The 17,418-nt window shown below is 51.4% G+C and overlaps 2 protein-coding genes across 5 annotated transcripts in view; one reads left to right on the top strand and one right to left on the bottom strand.

The window, feature by feature from the left end:
- MICU1 (mitochondrial calcium uptake 1) overlaps positions 1-4,406 on the bottom strand; it is a 111,033-nt gene extending 106,627 nt beyond the window's left edge. For all 3 annotated transcript variants that reach the window (XM_074924400.1, XM_074924397.1, XM_074924401.1), the window contains exons 1-2: positions 4,295-4,406; positions 3,065-3,155 (exon numbers count right to left, since the gene is read on the bottom strand). The gene's annotated coding sequence lies outside the window, so the exon portion shown is untranslated. The remainder of the gene's footprint in view (positions 1-3,064; positions 3,156-4,294) is intronic.
- Positions 4,407-11,916: 7,510 nt separating this feature from the next.
- The window catches only part of MCU (mitochondrial calcium uniporter), a 95,246-nt gene continuing 89,744 nt past the window's right edge, over positions 11,917-17,418 (top strand). For both annotated transcript variants that reach the window (XM_074924255.1, XM_074924256.1), the window contains exon 1: positions 11,917-12,100. In XM_074924255.1, the coding sequence (XP_074780356.1) occupies positions 11,972-12,100 (129 nt within the window). In that variant the 5' untranslated portion in view covers positions 11,917-11,971. The remainder of the gene's footprint in view (positions 12,101-17,418) is intronic.

Raw genomic sequence — 17,418 nt, 5'->3', positions numbered from 1 at the left:
GCCCCGCTCGAGCAGGTCCGTGTCCTTCTGCTGTTGGTGCCCCCAGAGCTGGACCCAGCCCTGCAGGGGGGTCTCACAGAGCGGAGCAGAGGGAGAGAATCCCCCCCCTCGCCCTGCTGCCCACCCTGCTCTGGGTGCAGCCCAGCACACCGTTGCCTTTCTGGGCTGTGAGCACACATTGCTGGCTCACAGTCAGTTTTCCATCCACCAACACCCCCAAGTCCTTCTCCTTGGGGCTGCCCCCCATCCACTGCTCACCCAGCCTGGGTTTGTGCTGGGGATTGCCCCGACCCATGGGCAGGACCTTGCACTTGGCCTTGTTGAACTCCATGAGGTTTGCAGGGACCCACCTCTCCAGCCTGTCCAGGTCCCTCTGGGTGGCCCATCCCTTCCCTCCAGCGTGTGACCCCACCACACAGCTCAGTATCACTGGCAAACTCGCTGAGGGTGCCTCAATCCCACTGTCCGTGTCGCTGATATTAAACAGCGTCGGTCCCAACACCCACCCCTGAGGACGTCACTCCTCACTGCTCCCCACCGGGACATCGAGCCATTGACAGCAACTCTTTGAGTGCAACCATCCAGCCAATTCCTGATCCACTGAGTGCTCCATCCATCAGATTCACGTCTCTTCAGCTTACAGACAGGGATGTCATGGGGGACAGTGTCAAAAGCTTTGCACCAGTCCAGGTAGATGATGTCAATTGCTCTTCCCTTACCCACCAGTGCTGTAACCCCGTGGTAGAAGGCCACCAAATTCATCAGGCACGATTTGCCCTTAGTGAAGCCATGTTGGCTGTCACCAATCATCTCCTTATTTTCCACGTGCCCCAGCAGAGTTTCCAAAAGGATCCATTTCCATGATCTTACTGGGCACAGAGGTGAGACTGACTGGCCTGTAGTTCCCCTGGTCTTCCTTTTTTCCCCCTTTTTAAAAATGGGGGTTAATGTTTTCCCTTTTCCAGTCAGTGGGAACTTCACTGGACTGCCACAACTTCTCAAATATGATGGATGGTGGCTGAGTCACTTCATCCACCAGTTCCCTCAGGACCCACGGACACACCTCAGTGGGTCCTGTGGACTTGTGCACCTTCAGGTTCTTTAGATGGTCTCGAACCTGATCTTCTCCTACTGTGGGTGGTTCTTCATTCTTTCAGTCCCTGCTTTGCCTTCTGCAACTTGAGTGGTGTGCTTGGAACCCTTGTTGGTGAAGACTGAGAACAAGATATTGAGTACCTCAGCCTTCTCCACACCCTGAGTAATCAGGTCTCCCGTTTCCTTTTGGAGAGGGCCCAGTTTCCCGATTCCTCAGATTTTACTATGAGTCCTTGCATTTCTTACTAAAACTGTCAAACACATTACCCTAAAGATATATAGCCATCCTCCCCATTAAGAGGTAGCCATGCCATCTGCAACAACCTTTCTTAAAACTGTTCTGTTTAACAAAAGTAATAATATTCTTCTCAAAGGCATACAATGCTGACTACTATACTCAAAAGACCCTGGGTAACTGTTTCCTACTGAATTATCCCAAAGAGCATCATCCCACCCAAAATCACATCTACAACAAGATACTTATTCACTAACACCCCTGCAACATCCCAGTAGGACACACAGCATCTGGAAAATTAACAAATACATTTTGTTATTGTTGTAAACAAGCGTCTTCAGTCATGCTGCGGTGAACTGCGTTAAAATGCTGTGCACCAGCAAGGCCACTGGAAACTTGGGAAGAATAAAACAAGTATTTCCATATCCCAGGTCACTCCATTTCAAAAAGTGTTACTGCAGCAAGTGGAATGCCACGCAACAACATGTTTTTAAAATGAACCTAAAACGATCGCTACAGAACTTACTTTGCTCAAGAAATGCAAAAATGGGTATTTCCACATTCTAGACCTAAACATAACTGACGGCTCCCTCAAGTTTCACCTGAAAAATGTAATGCTTACAGGACACTGCTTCAAAGCCCTTCTGCAACTTCAAATGATTTGCAAGTCTTGCAGTTTGTCCTGTTAAACTGCCTGAGGACAATGGTACAATCTCTCCTCTGAAAACACCACTGCAAGGTTACCCAGGAACCTGACCTCTCAGCCTGAGGCACAACAAGAACCTAAACAGAGAAGTTACACAAAGACTAGTAAGATACAGGGAGCTTGAGAGTCCCCAGACACTAATGATGTAAGCAAAGCACACCATTCTTTTTCCTCCAGAGCATGAAATTTCCAACGTCTTTAGTTTAGGAAGCAGAATGAATATCACAAAAGTGTCTGCAGAAAATGGGTCATTTGGAGAACAAGCCATTTCCACGAGTAAACAAACAACAGGGGTTACATGAGCTTATGACACACCGCTGAATATGCACATTATACTCTAACATACCACAGAATACCACAAAATTTAAGGGGATGGTTGTAAGCCACAGGACCTGACCTAAAGAATCTGCTGCCTGAAACTAGGGGCCACCACAACCCCCTCCAGAGCCCCAGAGGCGTGGGTAGCAATGACACTACAAGCACATTTCCCTCCCACCCCTGGGCTGGCCAAGAAATGCTTTGTTGCTCCAGATGGACATGCACACAGAGTTTAAACACCTTTAGTTAGTTTGGGTTGGTTGGTTTTAAGGTGATCAAATACATCTTTACTGAGTGCATAGAAACAGTGGGTTGCATTGGGGTTCTGGTTTGTGGTTGGTTTTAATATTTTAAGAAAGTGGAACAACTGAGGTTGGGCTGACAGGAAGCTCCAGGTAGCGGGCTTCTTCCACAGCTCACTCCCATGCCTGCTTCTCCATGCTCCTCCTTCCAAATCACACAGCACTGCCCGAGGCCTTCCAACAGAGAAGTCAGCACAACTTTTCACATCGCAAAAAGGCAGCCTATATTCCTATAGCTTTAGAAACAATCCTGGGTGAACACTTCTGAACAAGAATAATCCCAAGCAGGGCAGATTTAAAGGTAAGTATCAGCCAGATGATTAGTTCGGCATAGTTAAAAGCCCCTGAGAACACAGCCACAGCACACTATGAGTTGCACACCCCAGCAGGCAGCAATACCACCCTCACCTGTAGTGCAAACGTATTCGCTCCCAGCTTGCAGATCAAGCGGTCACAAAGAACACAGGGAATTACTTTTCAGCGATTGCAGGGCTGCGTTCTAAAAACAAGAAAGAAACATAATAAAGATTATAACTCTTTACTGCCAGCAAGGTGATGCACACAATTTCCCTCCTGGCAGTCATGCTCTGCATATTAGTGCTCGCACATATTGACAGCAGCACTTGCATCTCAGACTGCCCGCCTAATAAGGCCAGGAGGAGAAAAGTGGTCATGCAGCTGATTAAAAGGAAAAAGCCTTGACTTTAACCGAAGTCTAAGCTAGCACTCGGGTTTCTAAAGAGGAAAGCCTCAAAAAGTCCTCCCTTGTCCGACCTCCCTACCTCTAGTCTGTAGACCCCACTAAACACATTCAGATTTCCTGTCCTTCCCAAGCAGCTCATTAAACTAAAGGCAAATATGGTACACATAAATCACGTCATGGCAAAGATCAGGCCTTTCGCTACTCTCTGCAGTTTATTAACCCAAATTCACCCCAAAGGTTTTTCAAAAGACAAAACTGCACGCCAAATGCAGTTTAGCTGCTCAGTGAAGTTAAAGCTGTTTAACGAATCACTATTAAGAAAGATTGCTTTGGCATTAGCTATAACACACAGCAATAATTCACACAGCCCTGGCAATGCTGCGAGCAACCCCCTACAGCAACAAAAATAAACAAAAACTGGGGAGTGGAGACTCAACTCCTTGCATTATGTGAGAGCTTCCCAAAACACGCCTTGCAGGCCCCCCCAGGACCAGGCGCGCTGGAGGGGATCCTTCCTTCTCCTGCGCCTTTCCCTGCAGAAAAAGATTTATTTCCTAAGAAAGAAATTCCAGTGTTACTGCAGGGGCCCGGGGGACGGAGAAGCCATAACTGAGCACCCCAAGCCCCGTGCGTGCCGGAAAGCCCGGTTCCCCCCGGGCAGCAGCTCTCCCTCAGCTCCGAGGCCTGGGTCCCCTCAGCCCCCGGGTCCCCTCATTCCCCGGGTCGCCTCAGCCCCCGGCCCCCCCGAGCCCGGCGCACGGTGAGCACCCGCCTACGCGCCCACAGCCTGCTCCCGCCGGGGCGCGGGGAAGGGAATGGCCGGCCCGAGCGGAGGCGCCGGGCCCAGCTGTGCCGTTCCCCGCCGACGGCTCTGGAGGAGAAGGCAGCCCCCCTCCTCGGCTCGGCCCGGCCCGGCCCGGCCCGGTCGCGCTCACCTCAGCCCGGCCGCCGGTCCCGCCGGAGCGCGCCCAGGCCCCGCCCACCGCCGCCGCGCTTCCGCGGGCGGTGGCACGCCGGGAGGGGGCGTGGCCTACAGGGAATAGGCGTGACCTGCGAGGGGAGGGGAGGGGCCTGGAGAGGGAGGGGCGGGGCCTCTGTGGCGCCCGGCAGCCGTGTAGGGTCCGATGGGCCGGTGGGCGGGGTCAGGGCGGGGCCTATACGTGTCCTGGGACCTATATGTGTAGGTCCTGAAAGGGAGGTTTAGAGCCTCTGGGGAGCGTCTGTAGAGCTCCTGTATATAAGGTCTGAGCGGCTGCTTTGTAGAGCCTGCAACACCTGTGTGTGCGCTCTCTGGGACTTATAGATAACGTCTGGAAAGTTTCCACAGACGGTCTCAGAGCCCATATATCCTGCAGCACCTGCATGTAGGGTCTGAGGGGCTTGTACACGAGGTCCCAGGGACTTACATGTAGGTCCTGAAAGGGGCATCTGCATGTGTATACATGGAGTGTGAGCAGCCTATATAAAGAAGGCCCAAAAGAGTCTATACACAGTGTCTGAGGGGTCTGTATGCAGGGTCTGAGGTATCTGTAAGTTCAAAGCACCACTGTAAAGTGTCAAGGGTTTAAGGCAGCCTCTATAGGGTCTGCAGGCCCAGGAAGCCCTTGGCCATTTCTGCCATACCCTATGGAATCTCCCCAGTTTTGGCAATAGGTAATTCTCTCCCTGCAGGGGGGCTCCCCACTCGCCCACATCCATACCTGGAGCAGACAGGTGATGGAGGTGCCCTCAGCACTGGAAAGTGTACTGAGGGATCTACAAACCCAGCACAGGAAGGAGAAGGGAGCTCTTCCATCAATACAGAAATGCAGAAAATTTGATTTTTCAGGTGTAATCACCTAAATTGCAAGTTCTTTACCAGTACATCAGATGAACAGCTTTTTCTTGCTTTTATTTCCCTCCCTGGCCTATCTGGTTGAGCATTTCCATGTCTTTCCAATGATAGTTCACTTTAAGAAATGAAGGGATTATCTCGTGAGCAGGTAATTCTGTGGGATCCAGAGCAGTTGCTGGCTCCAGACCTGCGGCAAGAAGAGCCAACACTGCTGTAGTGCAGCACGGCCTGGATTAGCAATGAAATAGAAATCACAGTCCCCAAGCTGTGCCTGAAAGCCTGGCCAGGCAGTATTAACCATGTCCTCCTATTTCTGCATGTGTTTCTTCCCTAGGCTCTTGAATTTACAAACAAATCTTCATGGGAGGGTTTATTTTTCCCATTGACCATAATATTTACAAAAAATTAGGGGAAATATTTCCATTGAACTGCCAGCTTGACACCTCCCATCACAACAAACTTATCACGTACTGAGGATGGTGGAGAAGGGCTCAGGGTGATGCCTGTCGATGGGAAACCCTCTCCTTAATCAAGATAGAAAAGGTATCTGAGCCCCACTGCTGCTGTGACAGCATGTCCTTCATACTGCCTACAGCAGCTCCTTCCCAAATGGAAGGTGCTGCCCGCTGCTGGAACACACACCCATGGACCCTGGGTGGAGAAAAGCAGTGTGAGAGGAGAGAGAGGAGAAGAGAGCAAAAAAGGAGGGAGAGAGAGAGAAAGAGGAAGGAAGGAAGGAAGGAAGGAAGGAAGGAAGGAAGGAAGGAAGGAAGGAAGGAAGGAAGGAAGGAAGGAAGGAAAAGAGAGAAAGAGAAAGAAAGAAAGAAAGAAAGAAAGAAAGAAAGAAAGAAAGAAAGAAAGAAAGAAAGAAAGAAAGAAAGAAAGAAAGAAAGAAAGAAAGAAAGAAAGAAAGAAAGAAAGAAAGAAAGGGAAAATTACATGTGCAGCACATTTTCATGTGGAAACACTCCCTGCAGTGGTTTTGTCTTCTATCAACAAACATGAAGTCACCTAAATCCTGGATGCAGCGTGCCATCCTTCATTCCCTGACTCCAGTGCCCAAACCAGCACTGGTGGTGGAGCTGGGTGGGTGCAGGGGCAGAGGGGACCCTATGGTGGAGCAGCAGCTGCTGCAGGCCAGTGGCGATTTCAACATCAAAAATCCCTGGGAGACTCACGCTGCTGCTTCAGCTCCATCTCTGAAAACACCTTAATTTCTTATTTGGGGTGCTTTGGCACCCCAGCAAATCTGGCATCTCCTTTTTATGAGAACAAATGCAATGGCAAAGGCCTCTGAGAAGAAGGAGGCGGCAAGGCAGTCATGGTTTTATTCAATTCATACTTCCAGGGCCTTTGCCCCACACATGTAGGGTGGGGACCTCCTGGCAGGGTCAAACACCTCCGCAAGCCCTGGGGCTTGTTCTGGCTTGGGGAGACCCTACAACAACACGGGGGTCTGGCAGAAGTACATCCCTCCCACAGCACCCACCTTCTAAGGGTGATGGGTGCTACCCAGAGATGCAAAACGTGATAAACCTTTTTATGCAGAGGAAATCAGCACCAAGGGCATCACACCAGCCCAGCAGAGCCATGATTTCATTTAATCTCATGCACTAACAAGATTTAAAATCAGGAAAGTGTGTGCCTGAACACCTCACCCCTAAGGGGCTTTTTTAAACAGCCAAGATGGAAATGAGACACCTCAAAAATAAATGTGGCTGGCTGTCATCGGTGGCCAGGATTTGGGGAGTAAGAGTTACTTCCCCAGGACAGAGTCCCCATCCCAAACAGTTCCCATATTTTTTATCTGTCTCTGAGATGGGACAGCCCCAAGATGTAAACTTGAAGGCTGATTTTTGAACCGAAGGAGGGACCCCATCAGAGCCGGTGGAGGGATGCTATTTTCTCTGTGGTGGTGGGTGGGTGCATCAGCTGCTGCGGCTGTGCCCGGCAGCTCAGGAATGGGATGGCAGCAGGAAGGGAAAATGAGAAAGGCACGCCTGGGTCATGTGCGCCTCGGCATCTAGATCGGAGGGAGGATTCACTGATGGGAAGGCTAATTTTAGATATTTTAATTTTAGTTGCTTCCAGATGCCTCTTAGGTTGGCTTTCTTCAGGCTTTAATGAACCCCCCATTAAAAAATACTTTTTCTGGAGGCATAAATAGACAGTGATTGCTCTTCATGAACATGGGAGGCTGCTGAATCCTGCCACTGCCCTCCTGCAGTGAAAAAACTACAGGATTTCTAGGATGAACCTTTTGGTGAGGCTTAAGGTGATGCCAGAGACTTGGAGGGGTGGCTGCAGGGCTATGCAGCGGGCACTGCGGGTCACTGCAGCGGCACGCAGGGGTCTGGCCATCTCCAGGGAGGATGCCCGACCCTGAGAGGAGATGGGAGGAGAATACGCCACAGTGAGCTAATGCCAACGTATTTGGAGAATTTGGAGTTTACAGATGAGGTCCTGTGATGGGACAAGGACCATCATCCTGCCCAGCCCAGGGGCATTTCCCCATCGTATCTTACTGGTCCATGAGCATCTGTTGTGGTGCTCAGCTTACAGAAAATGGTCAGCACTGTTCCTTTATCAGCAGGTGGACTCTGCTCCCCTGTCTCAGGGCCATGCTCTGCAATCTGCATTAGTCTGAAAGCATCAATCTTTTCTCTAAATAAAAGGAGGTAAGATGCACTTGGACCCAGTATCCTCCTGAATTTCCTCATCCACCCACACCTGATGTACCTGCAACATTTTGTACGTGCATCAACCCCCATGTGAAGGATTCTGCACGTATCACAGCCCTGGACGTCTATAGGAATAAAATAGGGGACATCCTAAATTTAAATAACACAAAGAAAGTGATGAGCCTGTAGAATACGAGACCATTTGGGGTTTTGGGGTTTTTCTGTTTCTAGCTGGTTTAATTAATCTAAGCACACTGGGGCTTGCTGAGGTCTGAGCCAAAGTGTTGGGTTTGCCTATGGCTCATGGCACACTCGCTTTCTCTTAAATCAGTATTTTGTTTGCAGGAGGATGGCATCCATGCCTTTGTCGGCAGTGTCAAGATGGTTAATGGGGGTTTGAGGCTTTAGTTTTCCACTTCAGTCTTTCCCACGGCAATAATATTAATTGGAAATGCTGGTGTGCTTTTCCCCATAAATTTTTCTCAGGAGCAGCTTTCCAATATTCAGCCAGCTGTAATTATAAACACCAGGAGAAAGCTTTATTAAATATATAATTTTATTTAAGTTTTTCAAGAGTGGAAGATGCTTCTAGCAGCATTCCGGGAGCTATTCAACCTAAAAAGAAGGGGATTCATTTTAGTGCCAATATCCTCACCCCTTTCACCCCCTGCACTCTTGAGAAGCCGTTCCCTGCTGGCTTGTATAATTGCACGGGGTATTGATCTCAGGGCTCTCATTTAATTCCCACTTCCATGCTTTCTAATGAGTGCCCACATGCTCAGCATGGGTTTTCTAACAAATTATTGGCCTTTCTGCTGCCCCTGGCCTTTGCTCACAGCCCGTCTTCCCCCACCTCTGCCAAATACTCCCCAGGAATATTTAAACTCTGCCTAAAACATGACTTCAGGTGAACACTTCGAGCTCCAATTTAAATAGAAACAAATACCTAAATATATGTGAGTGGCTGGAGGAGTAGGGAATAGGAAAGAGCAACTGGGGCAGGTCTGGCAGCCCAGGGTCTGCTGGATGTGCCCGTCCCTGCCCTCCACTGGAGCTGCCGACACCAAGCCCCAGTAGGGAGCCCCATGGGGAGGGCAGTATGGGCTCACCCAGGAAAAAAAAAGAAGCATTGGGTTGGGTAGTTTATGGCGTGAAGAGGTGGCTCTGCCCCAAAGCACTGCGGGGGCTGCACCCTCTGCCCTCCCTGGGACCTTCCCCATTCTGGGGACTTCCTTCCTCCCCCTTTCCTGCCTTTCTAATCTCTGTTTTCCAGCTCCTCCGGGCTGCATTAACCCCAGTTTTGCCATTTTGAGGCTTTTAATCCCATTGTGTGGGGACACTGCAAACTGTAATGGGGAGAGGCTGATGTCCCTGGAGAGGAACACCCCAGCTGTGGTCCACGAGGCGGCTCTTCAGCCGCGATGTGCACAGGAGCATCCTCCAGTGTGGATGATCATTGCATAGGGGTGCACTGCACAAAATCCTTATTGTAAAGCCTTTTTCCTGCGGCTATCAATCTTAAATGGGAAATACAAATGAGCAGGGGCTGAGCAAAGGTTTGATCCAATCTAAGCAGTGGAGCTCAGAGCAGCTGCTGCAGTAGGTCTCCTTGATCTTGCAAGAGAAAGCAAATAGTTATTGAAGTGCTAAACACGCTAAGCTGGAAAGACTGTAGGTCAGTCCTTCCAGAAGGACACAGTTGAGGCGACAGCTTCAACCGCGTTTTCCCAACCGACAGAGAAGGAAGGGAAAAATCCATCCCTGTGGGAAAACCCAGCCAGAAATGAGGACTGAGGTGGAGGATTGCTCAGGGATGAGCTGTGTGGCTCCAAAATGACGCTGCTTGGGGAAAAGCTGAGAACAACCCTTCAGCATCTGAGTGGATGCGAAGGCAGGGCTTGGGGAAAGCAGCACTGGAGGGAGGTGGGGATGGAAGGAGGAGGGCACCAGTGTGCTGTGATGGTGTGGGTGATGGCTGAAGCACTTCTGTATAACCCCATCACCTAGTCATGCTCCCCTCTGTATTTTTATAAGGTCTTGGTGGCAAACAGGGGTGGTAAAGAACAGCCTCTCAGTCTCTCAGCCTGCGTGTTCCTGATGCTTTCAGCAACCTCCAGCCAGAAAACCTCAGAGTTTTCTCCCCATTAATCTCCAGTGAGTCGCCTTTCCTGAGCATCATCCTCTCCTCACTTCCCAGGAGAAGGTGCATCTGGGTCGCTCCATGCAGTGAGGACCCAGGCTCCTCGACTTCAAAAAATAATAATAATACAGGATCCCAGCTGCTTTTAAGCCAAGGCAGTTTGTTTCAGTCCCAGCCATTACAGTATTGCTGCACATGGGGACTGCTTGCACATTAATATCTTTTAAAGCTCCATTTTCTAACAAGAAATTCTGGGGCCACTTCCAGTATTAAAAACGATAGGCTTGTCTCCCTTCTGGACTATTCCTTCCCAGGAATTAAAAAAGAGCCGCCGGCAGTATTTAACAACTCCCAGGCTGAAAGGAAAAGTCTTTTCTAAGAAAAATAATCCAAGTAAATCACCTTTCAAGAAATAACAGAGGACCTATTGGTTGTTTAGCCCAGATGCTCCAAGGTCTACACTAGTGGCCCAGCTCACCACGTATGCAGGTATATCTTTCACTCTGCAATTTTTATTTTTTTTTTTGATCACCCACTTTTTATACCATTAATTGAAACTACCATGTGGGGTGGGATGCTGGCTTGGCCCGGCACCCCAGATCCCTGCATCTCCCCCACAGCGCATCCCCAGGGCCATGGTGGTGCCTCTGAGGCCTTCCTTGCTGCACCCTGTCACCCTGAAACCCCTCCCTGGTGCACACTCTCCCCTGATACACCCCATCTCCTGCACCCCCTCCCTAGTGCACTGCATCTCCCTGCACACTCTCCCCAGTGCACCCCTTCCCAGGTGCAGACTCTCCTCCAGTGCACCCCATCTCCACGGTGCACCCCATCTCACAACACCCCTCCCGCTACACCCCATCTCCCTGCACCCCTCCCTGCTACACCCCATCTCTCCACTACATCCCATCTCCCGCTACACCCCATCTCCCCACACCCCCTCCCCGGTACACCCCATCTCCCCGGTACACCCCATCTCCCAGTACACCCTATCTCCTCACACCCCATCTCCCGGTACACCCCATCTCCCGGTACACCCCATCTCCCCACACCCCCTCCCCGGTACACCCCATCTCCCCAGTACACCCCATCTCCCAGTACACCCTATCTCCTCACACCCCATCTCCCGGTACACCCCATCTCCCCGGTACACCCCATCTCCCAGTACACCCTATCTCCTCACACCCCATCTCCCAGTACACCCCATCTCCCGGTACACCCCATCTCCCCACACCCCCTCCCCGGTACACCCCATCTCCCCGGTACACCCCATCTCCCAGTACACCCTATCTCCTCACACCCCATCTCCCGGTACACCCCATCTCCCGGTACACCCCATCTCCCAGTACACCCTATCTCCTCACACCCCATCTCCCGGTACACCCCATCTCCCCGGTACACCCCATCTCCCAGTACACCCTATCTCCTCACACCCCATCTCCCAGTACACCCCATCTCCCGGTACACCCCATCTCCCCACACCCCCTCCCCGGTACACCCCATCTCCCCGGTACACCCCATCTCCCAGTACACCCCATCTCCCCACACCCCATCTCCCGGTACACCCCATCACCCCGCACCCCGCCCCTAGCTCACGCTCTCCTGGCCCCGCCCCCGCCCTGGCCCCGCCCCCGATGTGGCTCCGCCCCTCGCCGCCGGCCCCGCCCCGCGTGCCCCCGCTGAGGAGTTTCCCTGCCCTCCAGCCCGCGCGCGGCCCCGCCCACCGCCGGGGAGGGAACGCAGCGGCCAATCGCCTCTCCGGGCCGGGCATGCTCGGGGCGCTGATTGGCGGCCCCGGCCTGGCTTGACGAGCCCCGGGCCGGCGAAGGACGCGCTCCGATTGGCCGCCGCCGCCGGCCGGCCCCGCCCCGCCGCTCCCCGCCGCCCCCCCGCCCCTCCCGCCCGGGCGGCAGCAGCACCCGCCGCCGTCGCAGCGTGAGGCGGCTCCAGCGGCGCGATGGCGGCCACGGCGGGCAGATCGCTGCCGCTCCTCCTCTGCCGCCGCCCCGCCGCGCTGACGGCGGCCGGTTGCTTCCCGGCGCTGGGGCGGCGCCGCCAACAGCAGCAGCAGCAGCGACACCGGACGGTGAGTGAGGCGGCAGCCGTGCCCTTCAGGCGGCGGCCGGCTGAGGCGGGCGCGGTGCCGGCAAGCGGCGGGCGGCGGAGGGGGGGGCCCGGCTCCCCTCTCTGCCCCGTTGCCCGGGAGGCGGCGGCCCCCGGCCGGGCGGCCGCGCCTTATTGTTAGCGCCGCCGCCGGGCGAAACTTGAGCGCGGCGGGCGGCGGCAGCCGAGCCCCCGGCCGCGCTCGGGCAGCGGGCAGCTCCGCGGGGCTCCCGCCGCCGCTCTGCCCCGGGAGCAAGCGATCACGCCTCGGGCCGTGCCGGCTTTTTGCCCGCCTCTCTCCGGAGGGCGCGGGAGCGGCCCGGCGCAGCCCGCGGTTACCGGGGATGGGCTCCCGGGGCGGGGGTCGGGTCCCGGCGGGGCGCGGCCGCCAGGTGGCGCGCGGGGCCGCCGGGAGCCGGGGGGGGCGGGGGGCGGCAGCTCCGCCGGGGGGGGCGGCTGCGCGGGGAGCAGCATCGGCCCGGGGCTCGGGCTGGAGGGGGCCCTCGGCGAGTGCCCTGCCCATCTTCGACTTCGCTTTTTAAAATTTCTAAATTATTTTCCCTTTTTTCTGTTGTTTGGTTTGGGTTTTTTTCCCGCCCCCCTCCAAGGTCAGGCAGGGGAGAGGCACTCGGGGGGGGGGTGCTCCCCGAATCCGCTCCGAGGCGGTGTCATCCAGGTTGGTGCGGCTGGGGCGGGATTGGGGCGGGGGGGGCAACAGAAAGCCAGCTTTTGTTGGCTTCCCCCGCAGAAGCAGCGTGCTTAACGGCTCTGCCGGGAGAGAGAGGACTCGCAGCACATGCGTTGCTTACTATGTGTCCTAGGGTGGAAAAAAACTGTAAAGGCAGCAGGTTGCGTCTTGGAGCTCGAGAGATTTGCTAAAAATACCGGGAGGTTTTTCCCTTTTTAAACCAAGGGAACAGTATGTAACCGTGGGCTATTCTTCTAGCTTTTGCCACAATCTGTTTTATTGGTGCCTATAAAAAAAGCTGCCGTTGGAGGTGTGCACCTGTCGCTCACTTGTTTTGCTGAAGCAACTAATCACGAAACTACCTAAAGCCACTGAAATCGTGTATTAATCGGGTGATGGAGCAGGGCTCTGAGCTCCGCTGGAAAAGCAGCTGTAACGTTGGGTTCCCAGGGTGCTGTTTAATGAGCAGCTAAGCATTTGTGCCTTTTATTTTCAGGGTGCCGGTAGTTCCTCTGCCGGTGTCGGTGTGTTTTCATAGCGATGGGATGCCAGAGGTTCTGTTGGTATCGAGTGTCTCAGTTGCATCAGTCCCATGTTTGCAGTGCGGCTGTTCACATGTGTGAAGTGTGACTTCTGCAGTATTGACTTCAGACTTTGTAAATACCAACTGGCCAAGTGAGGCCGCCGGTGCCCTGGACTCTGTCCAGGTGTGGAACAGCCTTTTCAGTTTTCATAATTATTATTTGAGTTGTTTCTTTTGGCAGTCTGGCCCAGAAAATAATAAATTACTCATCTAAATTTAAGTTGACCTTTGTGATTAATTTAACAGAGACTCGGATTCATGCTTGATTCCACCAATCGGGCTAAGTGGAGCAGTAAACGTGCAAGAAAATGAAAACCAACCATTTAAAAAATGTCCTGAATCTCTTCAGTTTCTCTGGGATACTTTGCTGCTGTTGTGGCCCTGGCTGAGCAGACGCTGCTGCCGTGGGGACATGCTCGGGAGCACGCTAAAATCGTACTGTCAGAGCTGTCTCCTTGAGGTGCTTGGGGAAGGAGAAGGGTTTTGCTTGTGTCCTGTGGACTGATGATTAGAAACCTCTTCTGGCTTTAGTACTGGTTGTGTTCTGCTGTTTGATTTCCGGCAGCTTGGCTGTTGGCTATTTGTGGTGTTGCAGTGATTCGGTTTTGTGGGTTTTCTCCTTTCCAATAGGGAGTTTGTACACAAGTTGGTTTAGGAAGTGTTGAATGGTGAAGTGTCCCTGTGAACCTAGTGATGTGGTGGAAGCTTGCTGTGAGCAGGTTGGGACCCGGGATCTAACTCTTCCTTTTGACAGCATCTGTAATGTGCCTATTTATCTCCTCACAGAAAAGATGAGCTATCCTTTCCATCACGCTGCACTTGAGAAACTATGTGGACCACTGGGAGAGAGTAGAGACCCGAGAGCTGCCGAATCCTAGAATATATGTTCTCCAAGGAGAAATTACAGGAACTGGAGCTCTTCATAATAAAGAGAAAATCGAAAGGAGGTTGCTGCAAACAGGAAGCAGAAAAACAGAAAATGTGTGTAGGGTAGGAGAAGAAGGAATGGGCTTACAGTGTGAAAAGAGGGATTTGGTTAGGTGCTGGGAATCTTTTTACAGACAGTAAGAGGAGTGAAATGCTGAATTACTTACTGGGGAAACGGTTCAATCTTTATTATTGGAGGTGGTTAGGGTCACATCAACTGGTTATTGCTGGTAAACGATTCATCCTGCTCTGTGATAGAACTGAAGATTTTTGATGCCATAGGTTATATTAGGAAATAGGTAGAAAGAGTTTGTATAGTATAGGTGTAATTAATAGAATGATTATATTGGGTATGTCTGTGCAGTATTGTTTAATAAATACAATAAATTCTACTTGGTCACTTCTCAGACTGGCTGATTTCTAGCAGAGATGATAAATTAAATTGGCTTTCTTGAAATAGAGTGGAAATTCTAAATGGTCTTATGGCTGAGTTCTTTCAAAAGGGATATAAGCTATGCTGGAAGACCCTGGACCAACTGACCTGACTGCTGTGAGAGGACAGTACTTTAAAACAAACAAACAAAAACCCTCCAGGTGGGTAAAGTGTAAAGAATGAAGCTGTGATAACATCAAGCAGTAGAGAGAGCAAGGATGTCTGAACTCTTGAATAAATACTTGGTTTGTGAAGGGTCAGGTGGGAATACATTAATATTTGGAGATGTGGGGTTTAAGTGACACATTCACAGCTTGCTTGAGAATTTTGAAACCTGAGAGAGTTGGGAAAGGTCAGTGGGCTCTAGCATGTAGATGTGGGGTTTTGGAGGAGACAGTGAGCCTTCATGTTCTGTCCTACCTGAACAGTATCGCAGGGTGTGAGAGATCTTGGGAGCACAATGCAGAAAATTTGAATGGGAAATTTACTTATTGATCTTAGAATAGGAAGAAGCAGGCAGGAGGAAGTGTTTACTGATTATTTGTGAATTTTCCCTCTGAAAGTGATGGTGTTGTGCCTCGCAGGATGACTGTGCAGGGTAAGGAGATGCCATGTAGAAAGTGGGGCTGGAATGTCTATAGCACTGGAAGAATATGACAGAGCTGAATAAATGGATTTATAGCAGAAGAATCAGAGGTTGTATCTCTTTCCACTCTCCCAGTCCTCAGTTACATGTACATGAGAACGGAAGAAGCTTTGTAGAGGAGAGGGGAGAGAGTTAGTAAGCACATTCGCAGTGGAGAAAGTGCTGCAGTAGACTGGGGGTTTGTAATGTCGGGGAATGAGTGGATGGTTACAGCTTTGGAGATGAGTACGCTGAACAGCTCGTAGAGGGAACATCGGTAGTATTGGCGTTTGTTTTAAACGGATGCTGTATGCGCTTCCTCCTTGGGAGGGAACTGCGGGGATCTGATGCGCTGCTGGGAGGTTGCGTGTGAAGGCGGGAGGTGAGACACGCAGCTTGGCCCATCACACCGAGATGACTTCTGCTGGTCAGAAGACCAGAAATGGCAAAAGTCTTTATCAGCGAGAAAGATGAAGTGGAATAAAAGTATTGTGCGGGGTGTTTTTTTCTGTATGCCGGCTACATGCAAGAAGCGGCAAAGGCTGGAGAAGCAGTAAGAGTGGTGGGGAGAAGCTGGGCTGGTGGTGGTCAGCAGCGACTGTACACGCTGTGCTCTGGGGGTGCGAGTGCACGGCCCCATGAGCTGGCGTTGTAAGCGACGGGAGCGGGATGGGGATGGAGCCCTTGGCGTGGGATGTTAGGTGGCACATCTCAGTCTAGCGGTGTTTGTGAGGTTATCAACTGGTGGGAAGCCTAGCAGCTGTAAATCACAATACTGCCTTTGAATTAAGGCCTTTGTCCTGCAGTAATTTCTAACTCTTAATATGAAAAATGCTGCTATTTTCCTGTTAGACAGCTTGCCCTCGGAGGAGTGTGGAGAAAGAACAGAAGTAGATGTTCCTTGGAGGAAACTTCCTTATGAAGCAAGGGAAGCCGCCTCTTTCACTTCTGCTTGTTCCAGGTGCTGTGGGTGTTGAGGGTAAGCTGCCATAGGCGAGTGCTCTGCACCGCTGAGATGCAGTGGGGCTGGGAAGCAATCCTCTGTGCACGAGGTTCACAAACAAGTGAGCTATAAACGTTTTTCAAATATGAGGTGGTAGACCAAGGACTTAAATAAAATGCCCGTCTTTTGCATGTCAAATGTCTAATCTTTGTGGCTTTCTTCCTACAAAGATTAGAGTCTCTTATTATTGTGTTTCTTAGTGCATGTAGCCAGTGGTTGAGTTCTGTTGGATCAGTAACTCATCAGCTGGTTCAGATCCGGAAAAAATACCTGTCAAAAATCAAGGGCTCGGCTGTATGTGGTGTCCCTAGGGTAGTTAATCCTGGCAATTCTGGGTAGATCAGGAATAACGACCCCTAGCAACTTCTTCTAAGCCTAAAAAGGAAAAACTCAACCTAATTGATCTGCAGCCAAATTTCAAGTAGCTATTGGGCAACCTGCAGGTTTTTATCACTGCTCTAGGTGAGGACCAGGATTACTTGTGTCAATCAGCCCTCTAAGCAGGGTAGGGTTTTGGTGCAGGTAGCCCTGTATTAAGGATGCAGTAAAGAGCATATCCTGCCAAGACGCGAGGACTCTGTGCCAAGGAAAGGTGTTCTGGGATGTGAGAAGCCTTGGGAGGAAGGTACAGTGGACATCCTGCTGAAGCTGTCCTTTACTTGGCATAGGTACAATAGGTTTAGTGATGTTTGTTTGGTTTGTTTTTTGTTGTTGGGTTTGTTTTTTTTTTTTCCCCATGCAGTGGCTGAAAATGTTGCAGCATCAACTTCTAGAGAAGCTGTTGCTCAGTAGTGTGGTAATAATTTCCCTGGTGGGCTTCTGTAACCACCTCAAGCCCTTGCTGTCACAAGCAACAGTTTATTGCCCTACTGTTACCCATCTCTTGAAACAAATTTATTTAACAGGTGAATCTTGGGGCTCACAAAACTCAGAATCAGTGACTGGCTGCAAGGATGGTGAGACCTGGAAGAGTATTTTGGTGTCATGTCTGTGTTTTTGCTGAGAATGGCAGCTGGCGGACAGCTTTAATTAACTGAACTTC

Source organism: Athene noctua, chromosome 21 (genome assembly GCF_965140245.1).
Source record: "Athene noctua chromosome 21, bAthNoc1.hap1.1, whole genome shotgun sequence".
NCBI lineage: Eukaryota > Metazoa > Chordata > Aves > Strigiformes > Strigidae > Athene > Athene noctua.
The sequence above is the reverse complement of the archived record's forward strand: the minus strand, read 5'-3'. Positions and strand labels throughout refer to the sequence as shown.